General features: G+C 49.5%; 2 protein-coding genes across 2 annotated transcripts in view; one reads left to right on the forward strand and one right to left on the reverse strand.

Moving 5' to 3' along the window:
- The window catches only part of LOC141726545 (serine/threonine-protein kinase pim-1-like), a 40,732-nt gene extending 33,476 nt beyond the window's left edge, over window positions 1-7,256 (reverse strand). The window contains exon 1 of the mRNA XM_074531470.1: window positions 7,219-7,256. Coding sequence (XP_074387571.1) covers window positions 7,219-7,256 — 38 coding nt within the window. The remainder of the gene's footprint in view (window positions 1-7,218) is intronic.
- Window positions 7,257-16,604: 9,348 nt separating this feature from the next.
- On the forward strand, window positions 16,605-17,579 carry LOC141726546 (olfactory receptor 14A16-like). The gene has a single exon (XM_074531471.1). The coding sequence runs from the start codon at window positions 16,605-16,607 to the stop codon at window positions 17,577-17,579; it is 975 nt and encodes a 324-aa protein (XP_074387572.1).
- Window positions 17,580-18,233: the final 654 nt, after the last annotated feature.

Raw genomic sequence — 18,233 nt, forward strand, 5'->3', positions numbered from 1 at the left:
TGCCACCATCGCCATCAAAGATGGATGACAAGAAGAAGAAGAAGAAGAAGAAGAAGAAGAAGAAGAAGAAGAAGAAGAAGGAGAAGGACAGGACACACCCTAATTCCTCCATCTTTTCTCCTAGGACGCCCCTGTACCGAGATTCTAAAACCTGTGTTTTCACTCTATAATTATTCTATCCCTTCACCACTTATCCCCATGTCATCCTCCCATCCTCATACAGGTGTTGCGTCCAGTGCAGGATCAAAGTCTAGCCACCAAACACTTCTGGCAATGTTCCAGGACTTCCGAGCCCCCCAAGGGTTGTCTCGGCAGCTCCGGACATCAGGAATCATCATTCCTGATGATGATGATGCTGAGTTCCCACATCTCCCCCTTCTGTTTGCACTAAAAACACTTCTTTTGCTACCTGACTCACGATACGCCTCATACATGAAAAGATGCACAGGATAACAAGTATGAGGACTAAGAGAATTATTAAGACATATAATGCTATCTTTAAAATTCTGCTCTATATGGGAGAAATATCAAAAAATCCTACCAGATCATCGATCCAAGATCCTGTGATCTCGCCAAGTTTATTTATGCTGTCTTTTTTTTTCTGAATACTTTCATGAATTGATCTTGAATGGTCTGAGAGATTCATGCAGCACATCCCTTCAAATTCTTCACACCCATGTCCACGAGCGAGCAATAGATAATCGATCGCCAGTCTGTTTTGAAGAGTCGCCTGTTGTACACTACTGATGTCTTTTAACATGTCACTCAATGCGACAGATTGAGCATGTTTGCTCGACGAACAACCCATGCGGTCAAGTTGAGTCAAGGCCACTCCCGATGCTGCTTGAGGTGAGAAGATTGCTCTAGCAATTCTCATGTCCTTGTCCCAAGTATATATTTCGTCATTGCAATCTGCCGCATAATGTTCCAATGATCTTTTTTCTTTGTGCCTTTTCTCTCTTAGCGATTTCAAATCTGACAACAACATTGAAATTTTCCCAATGCTGCATGGACCTCCCCTGGCATTAGTAGGAATGCCATGCCAAATTCTGTCCCCACAAATTAGAAACAAACCCCGTAGCAATTGCACTGGGACTTGGATTGATCCTCTGGCAGTTTTCTCTGTGTGTTTACACCAAGCTGATGCATTTTTATAGAATTCATGATTGGGAGTTACATCGATAGTTTTGTTTGCCTTTGTGACATTTGGAGTTTCCAACTGCATGCAGAGTTCCATTGTCATGGACCCAAAAATCTCCAATTCCTGAGGTTCTGTGGAAGCCACAGGAAGAAAATGTGTCCAAGCACACCACTCCTTCACAGGATCTTTACTGACCTGCGAGATGTTAACTGCGGAGTGCCCTGGATTTGGCCATTCGTCCGCTGGCAATCCAACCATGAATGCTGAAAATGGTCTCCCTGGCCTCGAATGTGTCAGACAAATACTATCCAAATTCACTGCTTGAGCTAAAGCCTCCCATACATTTTGTTTTGGTTGATTAATAGGTAAATTTGCCCCATTGCTTATTGCAATGAATGAAAAAATGATGCACATAAGCATCATGAAACTCATGACTTCCCTTTTGTGCAAAACCATTGTTATGTTTTTAACTCAAGACCCCAAAGGGAAAACCCCCAAAGTCTTTAGTTCTTTTTATTTCTCTTCTGAGTTGTCTTCTGCAGTCTGAGCCTCGACTTTTGTCTGAGTACTCGTCTCTTTGTTTCTTGGATCAGCATTCTCCTGTTCTCGCGTTTGGAATGGCTTTACGTGTCGCGCTGAAACCCACTTCAGACCACCATCTGTGGAAACACAAGCGAAACCCTTGCCCCAAGTGATTAGTTTGAAAGGGCCCTCTATTTGTCATGTCTCTGGGTTTCTGATCAAAACTAAAGGATTTTCCCTTAGCTTTGCCTGTGTGCTGTTTAAAAAATGCCTCAAGATTGGCAGATTAGGTTCTGAGGATGAACTATTTAGGAAATTCAACACATACAACGCCTTATTTAATTAATTTCATGTGAGGGGTTGCCTCTGGGTCACCCCATCTTTGTCTGTCCAGAAGGGATTTCAGGGTGTGATGTGTTCTTTCAATGATCGCCTGACCTGTGGGTGAATGTGGAATACCAAACGTATGTTTGACACCCCATCTTTTCAGGAATCTGTCAAGCACCCTGCCTGTATATGTTGGGACCATTGTCTGTTTTTATCTCCTAGGCACACCTAATGATGCGAATGCTTGCAGAAAATGTCGACAAGCATGGTCCGCTGTTTCCCCTGCATGTGCTGAAGCAAAGACTGCACCTGAGAATGTATCTACTGAAACATGAACATTTTTGAGCCTCCCAAAGGATGGATACTTCGTGACATCAGCTTGCCACAACTGAAGACTTTGCAGTCCCCGCGGATTGACTGCTCCTGTAGAAGAAGGTGGCTGCACAAGCTGACAGTCTGGACAAGCACTAATGATCTCCCTCGCCTGACTCTTTGTGAGACGAAAGGATTCCATCAGCGCCTGTGCATTCTGATGAAAGAATGCGTGACTCAATCTTGCCTGCTCAAAAATGTCTGGCAGTGTTTGCGAAATGGTCATTGTCAACCTGTCTGCCCGAGCATTCCCTTCCACTTAAAACCCTGGAAATGTTGTGTGCGCTCTAATGTGCGTGATAAAATATTCTCTTTCCCTGCTCTCTAGCAACGTTTTCAAGCTCACCAAATATGAGTATAAAACCTCATTACTGACTTCTTTCAAGAGCGAACCTTCCAGTCGTTTGACCACACCTGCAACATATGCGGAATCTGTGACCAGATTGAGAGGTTGTTCGAACAACTGAAACGCTCGGACAACGGCTGCCAACTCCACGATTTGTGGAGAGCCCTGAACCGTCTTTACATCTGAATCCCAATCCCCTGTTGTTGAGTTCCTCCACGTGATCACCGACTTGTGTGTCTTCCCTGAGCCATCAGTGAACACTATGATCCCGTCCAAAGGTTCTTCACTTATTCTTTGTTTCACTCTGTAACATATTTGTGATTGCAGTATTCTATGCTGTGGAAAATGGATTGTGCAAGTTCCTGGAAAAGCTAACAAGGCGATTAACAACTCTTTAGATTGTTGCATCGCCCAATCGAAATAATCTTTCTTCAGAGGTAATCTGATGACTGAGAATTCCCGTCCTGCCATTGTCAGCAACCTCGTTCTCGCCTTTATGATGATTTGTGCTGCCATCTCTAAATCTGTGAGAATTGTCTTTGAAGGCCTGTACGGTAGAAAAACCCACTCTATGATTATTAGAGTCTTTTTGTGATTCATCCCATTGGAAGATCAAACCATGGAACTGTGTTTTCTTCCCCAGCACTGCCAACTGAAAAGGTAACGTTGGAACAAATCGATGTGCCTGCCTTTTCTGTATCACATCTGTGACTTTCTCCAACTCTTTCTTCGCTTCTTGCGTGAGTGTCCTGGGAGATCGAATGTCTGTGTCTGCTCTCAAAAGATCAAGCAACGCTGGAATGTCCCTGTTTGTGATTCCCAAAACCAGCCTCATCCAGTTGATCTCTCCCAATAGCTGTTGTAAATCATGCAAATTGCTGATCTCTGTGCTGACCTCCATTTTCTGAGGTTTTATTGTTTTCTCTGAAATCTTCCACCCTAGATATTTCCAAGGCGCAACCTCTTGAATCTTTGAAATGCTGATTTCCAGACCTGCCTTTTGCACTTCTGCGATCACACAGTCACAAGCTTCTTGCAGCTCCTGTTGTGTTGATGCTGCAATGAGCAAATCATCCATGTAATGAATGATCTTCACCTTCGGAAACTTCTTCCGTGCTGGTGCCAAAGCTCGTGCCACGTACCATTGACAGATCGTCGGAGAATTCTTGAGTCCTTGAAGAAGGACCACCCAATGGTACCGCTGCAGAGATGTTTCCTTGTTGATACTTGGAACCAAAAAGGCAAATCTCGGAGCATCATCTGGATGGAGCGGAACACGGAAGAAACAATCCTTGAGGTCAATGACCACAAGCGGCCAATCTCTGGGAATCATCGAGACAGATGGAAGTCCCAGCTGAAGTGGTCTCATGTCTTCCATGACTTCATTGATCCTCCTGAGATCATGTAACAGCCTCCATTTGCCTGATAGCTTTGTCTTGATGATAAACACTGGAGAGTTCCAAGGACTGTCTATTAGCTTGATGTGTCCCTTCTGCAATTGTTCTTGGACCAGGTTTTTCAAAGCACTCAACTTTTTCCGCTCAAAGGGCCACTGATCCACCCAAACTGGATCGTCTGTTTTCCATGTCAACTGCAATGTGGCGAGTGCCGCAGTGACCCCTACTAAAAATCCACTTCGATCTTCGCGACCCATTGTGCCAAAAGGTCTTGACCCCAGACTGTGATTGGCTTCTGGACGACAAACGATGAATGATCGCCGTCTTGTCTCCTGGTCCTGTGACAACAATGGAATTCTCGCTCTGCAGACAAAGAGATGCTCCCCCTATGCCTGAGAGAGAACCCAAGGGCGCGACCAAGCTCCAATTGCATGGCCAAAAGATGTACAATATTACTGTGACATCTGCCCCTGTGTCGAGCATGCCTCTGATTGCTGTCGTCCTGTCTCCACATGTCAATTGGCACGTGAGTGTGGGCCGATCTCAACCTATGTGCTTCACTCATGTAGTATGTACCTCAACATGCTCCTTCATAGAGAACCCTTCTTCGTCGAAGATTGACATGACTTCTCCTATGGTGTGTGGTGGCAAGGCAAAAGCTCTCGCAACCACAGTATTTTCCGGCACAGTCAATAGTGGACGAAGCGCTCTTGCCAGAACTGTCAATTCTGTATTCTTGTCTGCAGAAACAACTGCGGGATAAACAATGAGTCCAAGGATGCTGCATTTGTCTTGTCCAACTATCAAGAAATCTTGTTTTTTGTATGAATCTCCGCGGATACCCGTTGGTATCTCTGTATGATTTTCGTCTAGAAAACATACTAGTTTTGAAGCTGCCAATGCACACTGTGCCCCTGGTGGGAGGAGGTCTGGGTCGCTATGGAATCAACTGAGTTTTGCTGACGGAGTCTGCTTGTCACTCAGTGATGATTGCCCTGTCTGCTCTTGTGTCACCGCCAGCATTTGTGTCTGACCGCGCTGGCGATTTCCCACACTCCTTCTGCTGTTTCCCGGACACAGTAAAGGATTTCCTTCCATGTCTGTCTGAGAATAGCATTCTTTCACAGAGTGTCTTCCTCTTCCGCACTACGCACAATTTGTCCTTTCTGCTTTTTGTGCTGGGGCTGGTCTATGTGTTTGTGGACAATTCTTTCTCATGTGTCCAAACGCCCCACATTTGTAACACTGTCCTCCTGGGGGATTGCTCTTCTTCTGCATTGTTGCAAGAACTTTGTGTTCTCGTTCTGTTGATGAAGTATTTTTTCCAGCATCTTTTCCAATGCCTTGTCTTCAGATTGTCTCTCTGACTGGCCCTTTATCTGTTCTTCCCACTCCTCTCTTAATTAATTCTTCACAATTGTTGCGACATGCTGAGGTGTCCCCACCTTGCTGCATGCCTCCACCATCTCTGCCAAGGATCGCCGTCCTGGCATGGCACTAATGACCCGTTGACAATCTGGGTTGGCATTGCCGAAAGCTAAGCTCTCCAAGAGAGGCCTCTTCGCTTCTTCAATCATCACCTGTTGATTCATGGCTTGCGTGAGTCGATTGATGAACGACATGAATGGTTCTGCGGGACCTTGCCTGATGCAAGAGAACGGAACATCCGGAGCTCCTGTTGGCGTAATCTGCATGATTGCCATTCGCGCTGCTTCTTTGATGTCATTTAACACTCTTCGTGGAAGCCGCACTGCTTGTTCCCCTGGGTTGTCATCCGGAGGATCCCCTGCCAACTGTGCTTCTGTGAGATTTGCGTTTGGCCCACCTTGATATCTATTTTGCAACTCTGAAAGATACTTTCGCCATCTTTTTTCACAGATGAGACTCTGTGTGTCAGTGAGAATCATTGCCACAATGCTTTGAATATCATATGGCGTAAGGTAATACGTGGTGAATGTCCCTCTTAATAGTTGTTTGAAATATTGTGAATCCAGCCTAAAAGTCTGAGCCGCCTTCCCTAAGTCTTTGAGTGTTTCGTGACCCATCCTTTCCCATCTTGGATTCTGTCCCTGGGCATCATATGTCACCGGCACTGTCAAATCTCCTGAACCCGGAAATAAATGCTTGTCTTTTGCCAACGCTTCTCTGATGCGCTTCCAATCCATCTTCTTCACCGGCTGTTGAAATTCCTCCTCTGGAAACTCCATTGGTATCTGCATGAACAATGGGGTTGTGGAGGTCATAGGTGATTCGTTGTACCTCATTCTTTGCTTTGAGGTTTTCGGCCTCACTCCTAAATCTGAAAAGGAAACTTGAGGATCCTGTTGATATCTCTTTTTTGCTGTATCAAAAGAATGCAAGAAGCTTTTTGCTGCTTCCGCTGCTGACAGCATCCACGCCAGAATACCTTCCGATGCTGTAATCCGTATAATGTCTTTTCCTTGTTGCTGTGCTTCATCTGAATTTTCCTCGTCCTCGCGAAATCCCGAAGTTGAAGGATAACCCATTTGTTGCGTTGTCATTGTTTTCTTAGATGTACTCTTCTTTTTATATGTTGTTGGAAAAAATCGCTGCATTGTTGCAGACTTGCCACGAGAAGGCGCTGTGGTTCCACCAAACAGATCCAGCAGGTCGTGCACTTCTGTCATCCCCCCACGAGGTGGCGCTGTCACCGGACTGGGTAGCTTGGATGACAGCATGAACTCGACAGCCCCTTGCTCGGCCGACTGCCATGCCTGCGATCTTGTTTGAGACTGAGTCTGCATGGCTTTTAATTCAGCTGACAATGGAGCTTGAATACGTGAACGTCCCCCTTGGAGGGAAGAGGCTTGGACCCCAAGGGTTTGGACTGAAGGCAGCGGGACTGGAGAGAGGGTGGAGCCCCGGGATGTGGAACCCCGAGCATGGCCTCTCCTCGCCCGAGACGTCACAGGGGACCAGGCCCGCCTCCGCCCGCGCTCTGCTTTCTCTGCATGTGTGCTTTCGGAGCCGCCCCCCGTCTCTCCCGAGCTGACGTCACTCTCTCCCTCCCGTTCCGCCTCTGAAATCCCTTCCCTTTGATCTGTCCCTGACTCTCTCTCCTCCTCCTCTGACGCTGTATCCACTCCTCCCACCGGTGCACGTAGCCCGCCCCCCGCCGGCACCCCGGCATGCTCAGCGATACCAGCCGATCTCCGCGTCCCAACTTCTGGGTCTGACGTCACAACCGCGCGCCTCCTGCGTCTCCCTACGGTGGCCGTTTGGGGCTGTGCAGCCTCTCCCAACTTGCTGCCCGTGTCTGACGCTCCCCCATCGGTTTGAGACCCCTCCCCAGAGGTTTCGTGAGCCTTGCCCCTCACATGCGTCTTTGCCACCGTGCCAGCTGAAGCAGCTGCCGCTCCCGGTGTTGCGCTTACAAAAGCCGCACCAGAACCCGTGTCTCCCATCACCTCCTCACTCACACCCCCCCCGTCAGCCTCGCCGCCGTGCTCGCTGTCAGAAAGCACTTCCCCCAACCCCTTTTCTCCCCCTTGGACCCCCCCTTCCGACCCCACCGCTTCTGATTCGGAGCCTGAAGTCCCTGTACTCTCCGGGGTTTCAGGGCGTTTTAGGGATCTCTTGGGCTTTCTGGGTGGTGGAATCGGAGGCAATGACATTATTCCCTGCTCCCGTTCCTCGAGAGCTTTTTCCCCCTGGCTAGTTGGGGCCAGATCCAAGCCCTGCCTAGAGCCTTGCTCTCCTCCCCCTGCTCCTGAGGGACCCGCCGCAGCTTGTTGCCTTTCCAGTCATTTTGACTGCACTGAAATGCCTTCTAACATAATTCTTCCGGAGACAGCAATTTTAAGGCTGTCTCGTCTTTTTCGTGGCTAGGAGATAGAGGTGCCTATTAATTTCTTGCCAAAATCCTACTTCAAATAACAGACGCGTCTCTGAAAATGGGTAATTGAGTCTCACCCCCAATAAAAGCTCTTTCAGCTCCTTCTTTGGAATCCTGACTGTGTACATTTCTGCCACGCCTTGTAAGGTGGACAAAATTCCCAGCTGTTCTAGGGAGAGTGTGCCCCCCATGTTCTTAGTTTTGACCTTCTCAGCGAATCTCTGTCGTCAGAACAGTCCGAAGGCTCCCGATCTCCGTCCAGCAGGTCACAGAAGATGGATCCAGAGGCGCCTTTCTAGTTCCGATTCAGGCTGCTCTGCTACGAACCTTCTTCAGCAGAAGCTGAGAGGTGTAATTCTCAGTGACTGCTGTTTTCTTCAGACTGTCTCGGCCGTTTTTTTGGTTTTTTGGCTTCTCTCCCAAGGAGTTATCAGTGCTCGCCTGGGAATTCGTCCAAGTCAGGAGCTGCCCTCTCGGCTCTTCAGGGCTGATACCCCCCCTTTTGGTGGGAGTAGCCCACGCAGCAGACGCCAGTTGTCCCGTTCCTTGGCTGTTCAAATGGCCTAGAAAGGCTCGGGATGGCCTTGGGGCAGCCCGTGCTCCAAAGGACAAAAGGAGTCTTCAGGTTTTTCGGTCTTCAGTGTTGTTTATTAATTCTTATCTACAATATTTTCTCCCGGCCCGACAGAGGTCCGCACAGCAAGCTAGCCATGAGCAGATTGACTGCCCTCGGGGCAGTCACTTATCTTTATACCAAAAACTACGTGTAAGATATTTACCTTTTCTCCCCAATACCTTTCACCCTTATTGACAAGTGCACATTCAGTAAGAACCAATCTCAAGGTGCCACCACCACCACCACCTGTCATGGTTTGGGCCTGGCACAGAGCCAGTGCCCCCATGAGAATACCCTCTCCCTGGTGTCTGCTTTGAGATGTGACCAGGAATAAGCAAAAGAGGCTCAAGCCTAAACATAAAGAAAACTTTATTACCTAAACTACAGGAAAATAGGAAAAAAACTATAAGGAAAAAAAAATTGAAAACCTTTCAAAAAAACACTTTCCTCCTCCCCACCACCAAAATTTCCCAATCCGATACATTCTCCCAAATCAGTCTGGCACCACCCTTTAGGATATTCAAACTTCAGTCCATGAAGAGGAGAGGAGTCCTTCTTGCACCATAGGCTTCCTCTGGAAACACGCTGAAACCTCGTATGCTTCCATGTCACTCGGCACCGCCCAGAAAGTCCTTTTGCCGTTTGTGACATCTTCCTTCCATGCCCAGTGCTCTCACCACTGTGCATGGACCAGAGCTGCTTTTAGGGCTGTCTTTTAAGGATGCCTTGTCTCACTCCAAAAAGGCACAGTCTCTGCTTTGGGACATCTGTCCCCCCCATTTTTTTCCAACCCCCTGGGGCCGAGGGGTCCCCACAATGAAGCCTCCTGGTTCTGAGGCACTGCTTCCCCCCAAGTGCAGTCTCTGTGTCACAGGAATAAAACTGAGTCTATGGCTACACAAGAAAAGTCCAGCCAAAAGGCCACTCCAATCATCTCTCCCCACTCAGTTAAACTTCTCCACATCCTTCAGGCCAGGTCCTTGTCTCATCTCATCTCTTATCTCCCTTCTTATTCAGCTCCGAGGAGGATCAGCATTTTTGCAAGGTCCCAGTCATGTAAGAAAAAGGGTTAAATATTTCAGTCTCTGTCTGTCCCGGGGCTCCGGCACATCCCACACTTGCTGCGTCTCCGGCCGGGCACCTCCTCGCTGCACTCCCCTCGCTTTTTCTTCCTGGGCCAGCTGCTATCAAATTCAGACGCCAGCTCTTCTCTCTCTCTCTCTCTCTCCTGGGGGAGGAACGGCTGCCCCATGGCTGTCTCTTGGGGTTCCTCCACCCTTCCATCCTCAAGGGCCTCCTCACCCCCCATCTCTGTCCAGGCCCAGGCCTACCACATGGCTGCCCCTCCCCCGCCCAGCAGCAGCGGCTGCACACGGGAGGGAGATCTGACCTCCTTCCCTCGAAGTCCCAAGAGAGCCTCCCAGGGCTGAAGCTCTGCTTTTAACCCCTGTGTGTTCTCGGAGGCGTGTCCAAACCCCACTGGCCACATCCAGGGCCAGTATTAAAATCCGAGCACCCATTGGTTTGACCACAGCCTCCCAGAATTCCCACTTCTTCCTGGTCAAACCACCACACCACTGAAGATGGAGGACAAGAAGAACAAGAAGAAGGACAGGACACGCCCTAATTCCTCCATCTTGTCCCTTAGAACCCCCCTGTACCGAGATTCTAAAATCTGTGTTTTCACTCTATAATTAATCTATCTCTTCACCATTTATCCCCGTCTGATCCTCCCATCCTCATACAGGTGTTGTTTCCCGTGCAGGATCAAAGTCTAACCACCAAACACTTCTGGCAACGTTCCAGGACCTCCGAGTCCCCCAAGGGTTGTCTCCGTGACTCTGCACATCAGGATTGCTGTGCTGAGTTCCCACATGTGCAAGGATAACCCCTAGATGAAAGGTGCCAGGAGAGACAGGTCTGGCTGTCTTGGCCTAAGGGTGGCCACCTCTCATCTTCTTCCAGAAGACTTGCACTTCACGCTTTTCTTTCCTGAAGGAAAAAAACCATCCATCTTGACCATGTGCCCATGGCCAAAATTGGTATTCCACCTCCAAAAGTCCATACATCCAAGAACTGCTCCCAAGTGAAAGCTGCCAGGACAGCCAGGTCTGTCCTCTTGGAGAGGTCTTGGCCTCTTGGGGGCTGCATCTCACCTGCTTTCCAAACACTAGGCTCAGTGCTTTCCTTCCAATGGAAAATACCTGTCCTTCTTCTCAAAGTGTCTATGGTCAAAATTGAGATTTCTCCTCCCAAATTCCATATATCCAAGAATTCCTCGAAGACAAAAGTTGCCAGGACAATCAGATCTGGCTGGCTTGGCCTCCCAGGAGCCACCTCTCTCCTCATCTGCCTTTTAAACACTTGGGCTTGCTGCTTTCCTTCCTTTGGAGAAGAACCGTCCTTCTTATCTACACAAAAATGGCCAAAATTGGGGTTCCACCTCCCAAAATACTCTATATCCAAGGCTTGCTTTCAGACAAAAGCTACCAGGATAGAAAGTCTGGCTAGCCTAGGCCTCTGATGGCTGCCTTTTATCTGCCTTTCAAACACAAGTGTTCCGTGCTTTCCTTCCTATGGAGAAGAACTGTCCTTCTCCTCTGGGTGTCCATGTCTGAAACTGGGATTCCACCTCTAAAGTTCTCTATATCTAAGGAGTGCTCCCAGACAAAATCTGCCAGTACCATCAAGTCTGGCTGGCCTTGGCCTCTGGTGGCTGCCCCTGCCACACTGAAGCTGTGTTCTTTCCTTCCCATGGAGATCACTGGGACACTGTGGGGCCTCATGGAACCAAGGGGATCATTGTGGCACCACTGGAGCCCATGGAACCATGGGGCCATGGTGACACAGTGGGGCTTCATGGAACCCAGAGACTATTATGACTCTGTGGGGCCTGATGGAACCATGGAGACCATTGTGACCCTTCAGGGCCTCCTGTCACCAAGGGGGCATTGGGACACCTCAGGGTCTCATGGAAGCAAAGGAACACTGGGACACTGTGGGACCCCATGGAACCGAGGGAACATGGAACAGCTCTGGCTGGCTTGGCCTCCCAGGGGCCACCTGACAGGTCTGGCTGATGTGGGAATGTCATGGGCGGCCTCTCATCAGCTGGGAGTACTGGGGCTCTGTGCTTTCCTTGCTATGGAAAAGAATCGTCTGACTTTTCAGATACCCATTGCCAAAATAGGTACTTTTGCAAAAAATTTTCCTCTATGCAAGGGTATCTCTCAGTAAAAACTGCTTACTCTGGCTGGCCTTGGCCTCTGGTGGTCACCTCTTATCTGCCCCTGAAACACCGGGGCTCTCTTCTTTCATTTGTATGGAAAAGAACTGGCATTCTTGTCCAGGGACCATGGCCAAAATTAGAATTTGGCCTCCCAAGTTCTGTATATCCAAGGATTGCTCCTAGACAAAAAACCCAGGACAAACAGATCAGGCTGGCTCTGTCCTCTGGTGATTTTCTTAGACTATGAGCTGAATGTTTTTATTTGGAAACACCTTGGAGAGGGCAGAGAGATCATTTAATAAGGGATTTTGAGGTCTTGGGCATATGACCACTACATATGGACAAAGGAGCTCTGTGCTCTGTGCTGTTGTGGTGGTTTTGCATCATGGAAGTGATGTCCTAAGAGAAGCTGCAAGCAGCTTCCTCTGTGTCTTGCAAAAAAATCAATCAGTAATTAGCTTTGAGAACTGATCATCTGTTCAACCACTAAGGAAACTTTGCACGCCTCTGTGAAGACACATGTTAAAGATGAGAAAGCCTGGGAGGGTCTCTTTCCCTTCTGGCTGGCAAAGAGGTTAACAAGGCTAACCCAGCCCCCATCTCAGCCAGGCCAGGCTGGGCGGCTCCTGCCGTGGAGCCGGGCCCCTTCTCAGGGACCCCGGCAGGCGCTATCGGCTGCCAGGCAGGGCAGGGGAGGCTGTGGGGCCGAGGCCGGGCCAGGCCATGGCTGCAGTTGTGACCATCTGGGCACTGCTGAGCCCTGCCCCGCTGCCAGCCCGAACCCAGCCAGGATCCACCGGGCCGCAGGAGCAGCCCTGGGCCCGGCCGGCTTGGCCAAGATTGTGCCACTGTTGGGGTTCAGCCGCAAGCCCTGGGCAGGGGGAGGAGATGCCATCAGCCCCCGGCCATGCTGCTGCTGTGTTCTGGCCTGGCTGCTGAGATCCTGGCCCTGTCCCAGCACGGCCCATCCTGACACAGCCCCAGTGCAGCTGCTGCAGAAACCTCCATCGTAAAAAAGCTCCGGCCCAAGCACCGAGCCCGGCTGGGGTCACGGAACCATCTGCAGGCCCCGGGTGAGATATGCACTCTTTCAGTGCTTCCATCCTCCCTCGAGTGAGAGAAAAGGACAAAGTTTAGGCTCATAGAGGATCAACATGAACACACCAAGGTCAGTGAAGAGGAAGTTGAGTCCCAGATGGGGATGAGGAGATGCCTTGATCTTGGGGCTGAAATCCTCTTGTAAAGCTATGGAGAAGGATGTAATTGATACATCAGACTGCCTTTTTCCCTATAATGCATTGAAAAGTACAGGGAGATGACTTGTTCAGAATTGCCTCTGTGGCAGCAGCTCTCTGGCTACAGAGAGAAACAACTTTCCCAGGCATCATGGTGGGAAAGTCTGTAAGAAGATCAGAGAGAAGAATGAGAAAAAATTCTTATCTTCACTAGCTGAACCTAGTATTGTAAACGTGTGGAATGTGTTATGGAGATTTACCAATGGGTGGTTTCTTAAATAGCCAATGGTGATGGTATTTGGATTGGAGGACCAATTAGGACCACCTGTAGCAAACTAGACTATAAAAGTATGGGTTTCTTAATAAAGATTGTTGTCAGCCTTGTGTGAATCATGGAGTCAAAGTCTATTAATACCTGGCTGTGGGTCCTTGATGTGAAAGGCCTCCATGCTAATGTAAGCAAATGCTGAAGTAGCTGTGATCCCATGAGAAGTTTGAACAAGGAAAGAGAGTAGAGTGATGAGACCCTGTGCCCTCAGGGACAGAGGAAGATCTCTGTTCCCAGAGATGAAGATGATTTCAGAAATAATGAAGAGAACCTTGCTCTTAAACAGTTCATCTTTAAACAAACACCCCATAAGTTGACATGGCCCATAAACACAGCTGGGGGAAAAGATGTGAAAAAATGGGAGGGACTTCACAATTGCAGATTTTCTGGATGGCTGGTATTCATGGAAATTGAGAGCCATGAGAGAACAGTTTTCTTATGGAGAAGTCTCCATAGCATGAAAGAGAGACTCCTCTCCCTAAAGGAAATGAAGAAAACTATTCTAGATGTGGTAAACTGACTGGAAATTTTAGGTTTTGTCTCCTTATATTGTCAATAAGAAAGAAAAGGTTGTAGGGAGAGGAGAAGTGTTCTCAAAGTTTTCTGATTCTGATTCCTATTGTTCTTTTAATTGCTGGTATTAACATTGCTTTACCCCCTTTAAATACTCTTTCTTTTAGTTACTATTATGAATTTTTCTTCATACCCTTTAAAAGATTTGAGCCTACTTTGCTTCCTCCGAATCCTTTCTCACAGCAGATACTGAGTAAGTATATTCTAGTGAATGCACCGGTAATTAGCCTACACTGAACCCACCACACCAATTAAAACATTTGCAAAGAAATCTCAAAAAAAATACTACAAAAAACTTCCTGATGAACTGCTCCAGACAAGAGGGAAATCAAGGCAGAGCCATGGTTTGTCAGGACTTACTTGATCCTAATGGGTCCTGTAGTGCATTTGGAGCTGAGCCCTGGAACCTCAGGGCCTGAGAAGAGATTGCACAAACCTTTCCAGGAGTCAAAGTCAGGAGCAAACTCCAAAGTGTCTCAAGGCATGAATGGGTCCCACTGAGGTCCATTCCCTACACATGGACTTATAGGAGGAGAGAATTATAGGCCAGGATGGCACAAAAACCTCTTGGACACTCAGTGTGGAAAGGAAAATCCAAAGTACCTTAAAAACCTTGAGTATCTCAAAGTATTAATGAGCTCCACTGAGTGTCAGTACACAGCTCTCAAGGGACTCGTTAAAGCAGATAATTGGGGCCATGATTGTACAAAGTTCTGACAGAGTCTGTATCAAAATGGAAATACCAAGTACCTTAAAATAACTGAAGTACCCTGAAGCATAAATGGCCCACTAAGTGTCATAACAGATAAAGGCTCTCAAGGGACAATGAAAGAAGATATTGGAGGCTGGAACTGTACCATTTTTTTCACAGAGTCTGTATCAAAAGGGAAACACCAAGTAGTTTAAAAAACTGAAGTACCCTAAAGTATTAATGAGCCCGAGTGAGTGTTGTTACTGACAAAGCCTCTCCAGGGACTAATTACAGCAGATAATTGGAGGCCATGATTGCACAAACCTCTCAGAGACTCCAAGGCAAAAGCCAAACCCAAAGTCCTCTGAAAAACCTGCAGTCCCTGCAGGGAGCATTAAGGAGCCCCCAGGGCCATTCCTGAGCAAGGCTCCCCAGGGACTCCTGCCGGCAGATCCTTGAGGCCACTGGAATGTGGGCTAGGGGGGGATGCTGAGGGCAGGACAAGGGGCTGACAGTGCCCAGCCTGGCTGGGGCTGTGCCAGGAGGCCCCCAGGGCCTCAGGACAAGGTGTCTCCTCCCAGCCCTTGGTGGCACAGACCCTGCTGCTGTGCCCCAGGGCACCAAGACTTGGCTTCTCTTTGTCCCCTCCTGTCATCACTGCCTCCAGTTCTCTGCTCTGCCTGGGGCCTGGGGACACTTTCTCAGTTGTGTCCCTCAGTGGGACCCATTAAAAGTCCAAGAAACTTTGGAGTTGGATTCTGACTTGGAGTTCTGGAGAGGTTTCTTCAGCTCCCTCTCAGGAACTGATGTTCAGGACCTGAGCACAAAGCCCCAGAGGCTCATTAAAGTCCTTGTGCTGTGTCTGTGCTGCTGAGCTGGGCTGGGCTCCTGGCACAGAGGCAGCTCCTGGTAAGCAAGAAGAGCTTCAAAAGCACATTTCTGTTGATGAGCAGCACATCTGCCAGCCCAGCAGGGCTGGGGCACTGCCTGCAGCCACCCTGGGTACAGCACAGAGGCGCCGAGAGCTTCAATCATTCAGGGCTGGGAAGGTGCTGAGAAGTGCCTGGGGCAGAATCTCTGCCAGCCCTTGGCACAGGAACCTCTGGCTGCGGGACAATGCAGCTGCAGCTCCTGGAGTGATCTCCTAAAGCTGGAACATCCCAATGCCTGCAGACTCTGTGAGTACATTCTCTGATTGTCTCTTGTGCAGAGCAGCCAGGGGTGCCCAGGGCTGTCCTGCAGAGCAGGGTCCTGCAGCCCAGGGCGCTGTGCTGGGGCAGGGACTCTGCTGCCTGCCAGAGACAGGTGTCAGCCAGCCCTGGCAGCTGCTCCCAGTGCTGGGGAACAAGGTCTGGGTGGGAGGAGACAGCTGGTAAGGCTTGGAAGTGTTCTCCTTGTGCGGTGATGATGCTGCGTTTTCCAGGACTGCTCCCATCCCGGCATTTAACTGCAGAACATTTCCAAGTAGATTATACAGTGAGCATAGCAAGGCAGGGGCAGCAGGAAAGGGGAAGTCCTGCTTTTTTAATCTATTATTTTGGGTTACCTGAATGGGAAATTGACCATAGATATTCATTTTAGTTCATCTTGAGGCAAATAAAAAAAAAAAAAAAACATTATCTCTGGTCTAAACAAATCAGGCAGTGACAGAAATCAGCACAGGGCCCCTCACAGGCAGAATCAATGCTGCTTTTCCAGCCCCCTCAGAGTTGCTCTGACGTTGCCATCAGAGCTTGCAGAGCCAGAGCTGCCCCTGGGCAGTGCCAGAGCTGGAAGGGGTCTGCAGGGCAGAGCTGAGCCCCCAGGACTGGGCTGGGCTCTGGCAGCAGTGGCAGGGCCCAGCCCTGGGCACAGGGAAGCAGCTGCTGGCAGGGACAGCTCCAAGCAGCAGAGCCCTGGGCAGGCAGGGGAGGGAAAGTGCCTCCAGGCTGTGCTGGGATATTTAAAGTCCTCTCCAAACCCAACTATTCCATGATTAGTTTTTTCACACATCCCCATGTCAAGGCAGCGCAAATATCCAACAGCAGCTCCATCAGCCACTTCCTCCTGCTGGCACTGGCAGACACGCGGCAGCTGCAGCTCCTGCACTTCTGCCTCTTGCTGGGCATCTCCCTGGCTGCCCTCCTGGCCAACGGCCTCATCATCAGCACCATAGCCTGCAGCCACCATCTGCACACGCCCATGTTCTTCTTCCTGCTCAACCTGGCCCTCAGCGACCTGGGCTTCATCTGCACCACTGTCCCCAAAGCCATGCACAATTCCCTCTGGGACACCAGGAACATCTCCTACACTGGATGTGCTACCCAAGTATTTCTGCTTATCTTCTTCATGGGAGCAGAACTTTCTCTCCTGACCATCATGTGCTATGACCGCTACGTGTCCATCTGCAAACCCTTGCACTATGGGACCCTCCTGGGCAGGCGAGCTTGTGCCCACATGGCAGCAGCTGCCTGGGCCAGTGGTCTTCTCTATTCAGTGCTGCACACAGCCAATACATTTTCCCTGCCCCTGTGCCATGGCAATGAACTGGGCCAGTTCTTCTGTGAAATCCCACAGATCCTCAAGCTCTCCTGCTCCACATCCCACCTCAGGGAACTGGGGCTTCTCGGTGTTAGTGCCTTTTTGGTGTTTGGTTGTTCTGTGTTCATTGTTTTTTCCTATGTGCAGATCTTCAGGGCTGTGCTGAGGATCCCCTCTGAGCAGGGACAGCACAAAGCCTTTTCCACCTGCCTCCCTCACCTGGCTGTCATCTCCCTCTTTGTAAGCACCGCATTGTTCGCCTACCTGAAGCCCCCCTCCATCTCCTCCCCATCCCTGGATCTGGCCCTGTCAGTTCTGTACTCGGTGGTGCCTCCAGCCCTGAACCCACTCATCTACAGCTTGAGGAACCAGGAGCTCAAGGCTGCAGTGAGAAGACTGATGATTGGATGGTATCAGAAAGATTAAACTACTGGCCAGTTAAATTCAATCATTTGTAATAAAAGTAACCTTTGACACATCTCATTGGTTTCATTTTGAAACTTCTTTTAATTTCCTTTACTTTTTTCATGTTATCCGCAAAGAAATGTCATTGTTTGTGCCATTTTTCATTTTGTTTCTCTCCATCTTCTGTTTGGCCACAGATTGTGTCAATGAGTGGCTGCAATCTTGGTGGCTTTAAAGGAACTAAAGGATGTCTCAGCAAAGTTCTCTGCAGAGGTGCCCTTTTGTTGCCTTCTCTGGAGCTGCAGCAGCAATGTCTGTGTGCAGAGCTAGGGCAGATCAGTGCTGGCCCTACAGCTGTGCCCAGCAGCAGCAGCACTTGGTGTTGCCAGTGCTGCTGCCGTGGCCCTGACCCGCTGCCCTGGTGGCCCTGGTGTTGCTGCAGGGCCTGAGTGCTCTCGGGGCCGAGCACAGCCCTGGGGGTGGCAGTGCCGGGGCTGCAGCAGGGACAGGCCATGGGCACTGCTGGGGCAGCACTGACGCCTCAGCCCATGGCCTGGGGGCTCCAGGCTCCTTGCCCAGGCTCTCTCAAGAACACACTCAGGCCAATGCTCAGCACAGAAAAGCCCCGTGAGCAGCCCCAGGCTGGCCGTGGGCAGGCTGGGGGCAAACAGAATG

The sequence above is a fragment of the Zonotrichia albicollis genome, chromosome 36 (genome assembly GCF_047830755.1).
Source record: "Zonotrichia albicollis isolate bZonAlb1 chromosome 36, bZonAlb1.hap1, whole genome shotgun sequence".
Taxonomy (NCBI): domain Eukaryota; kingdom Metazoa; phylum Chordata; class Aves; order Passeriformes; family Passerellidae; genus Zonotrichia; species Zonotrichia albicollis.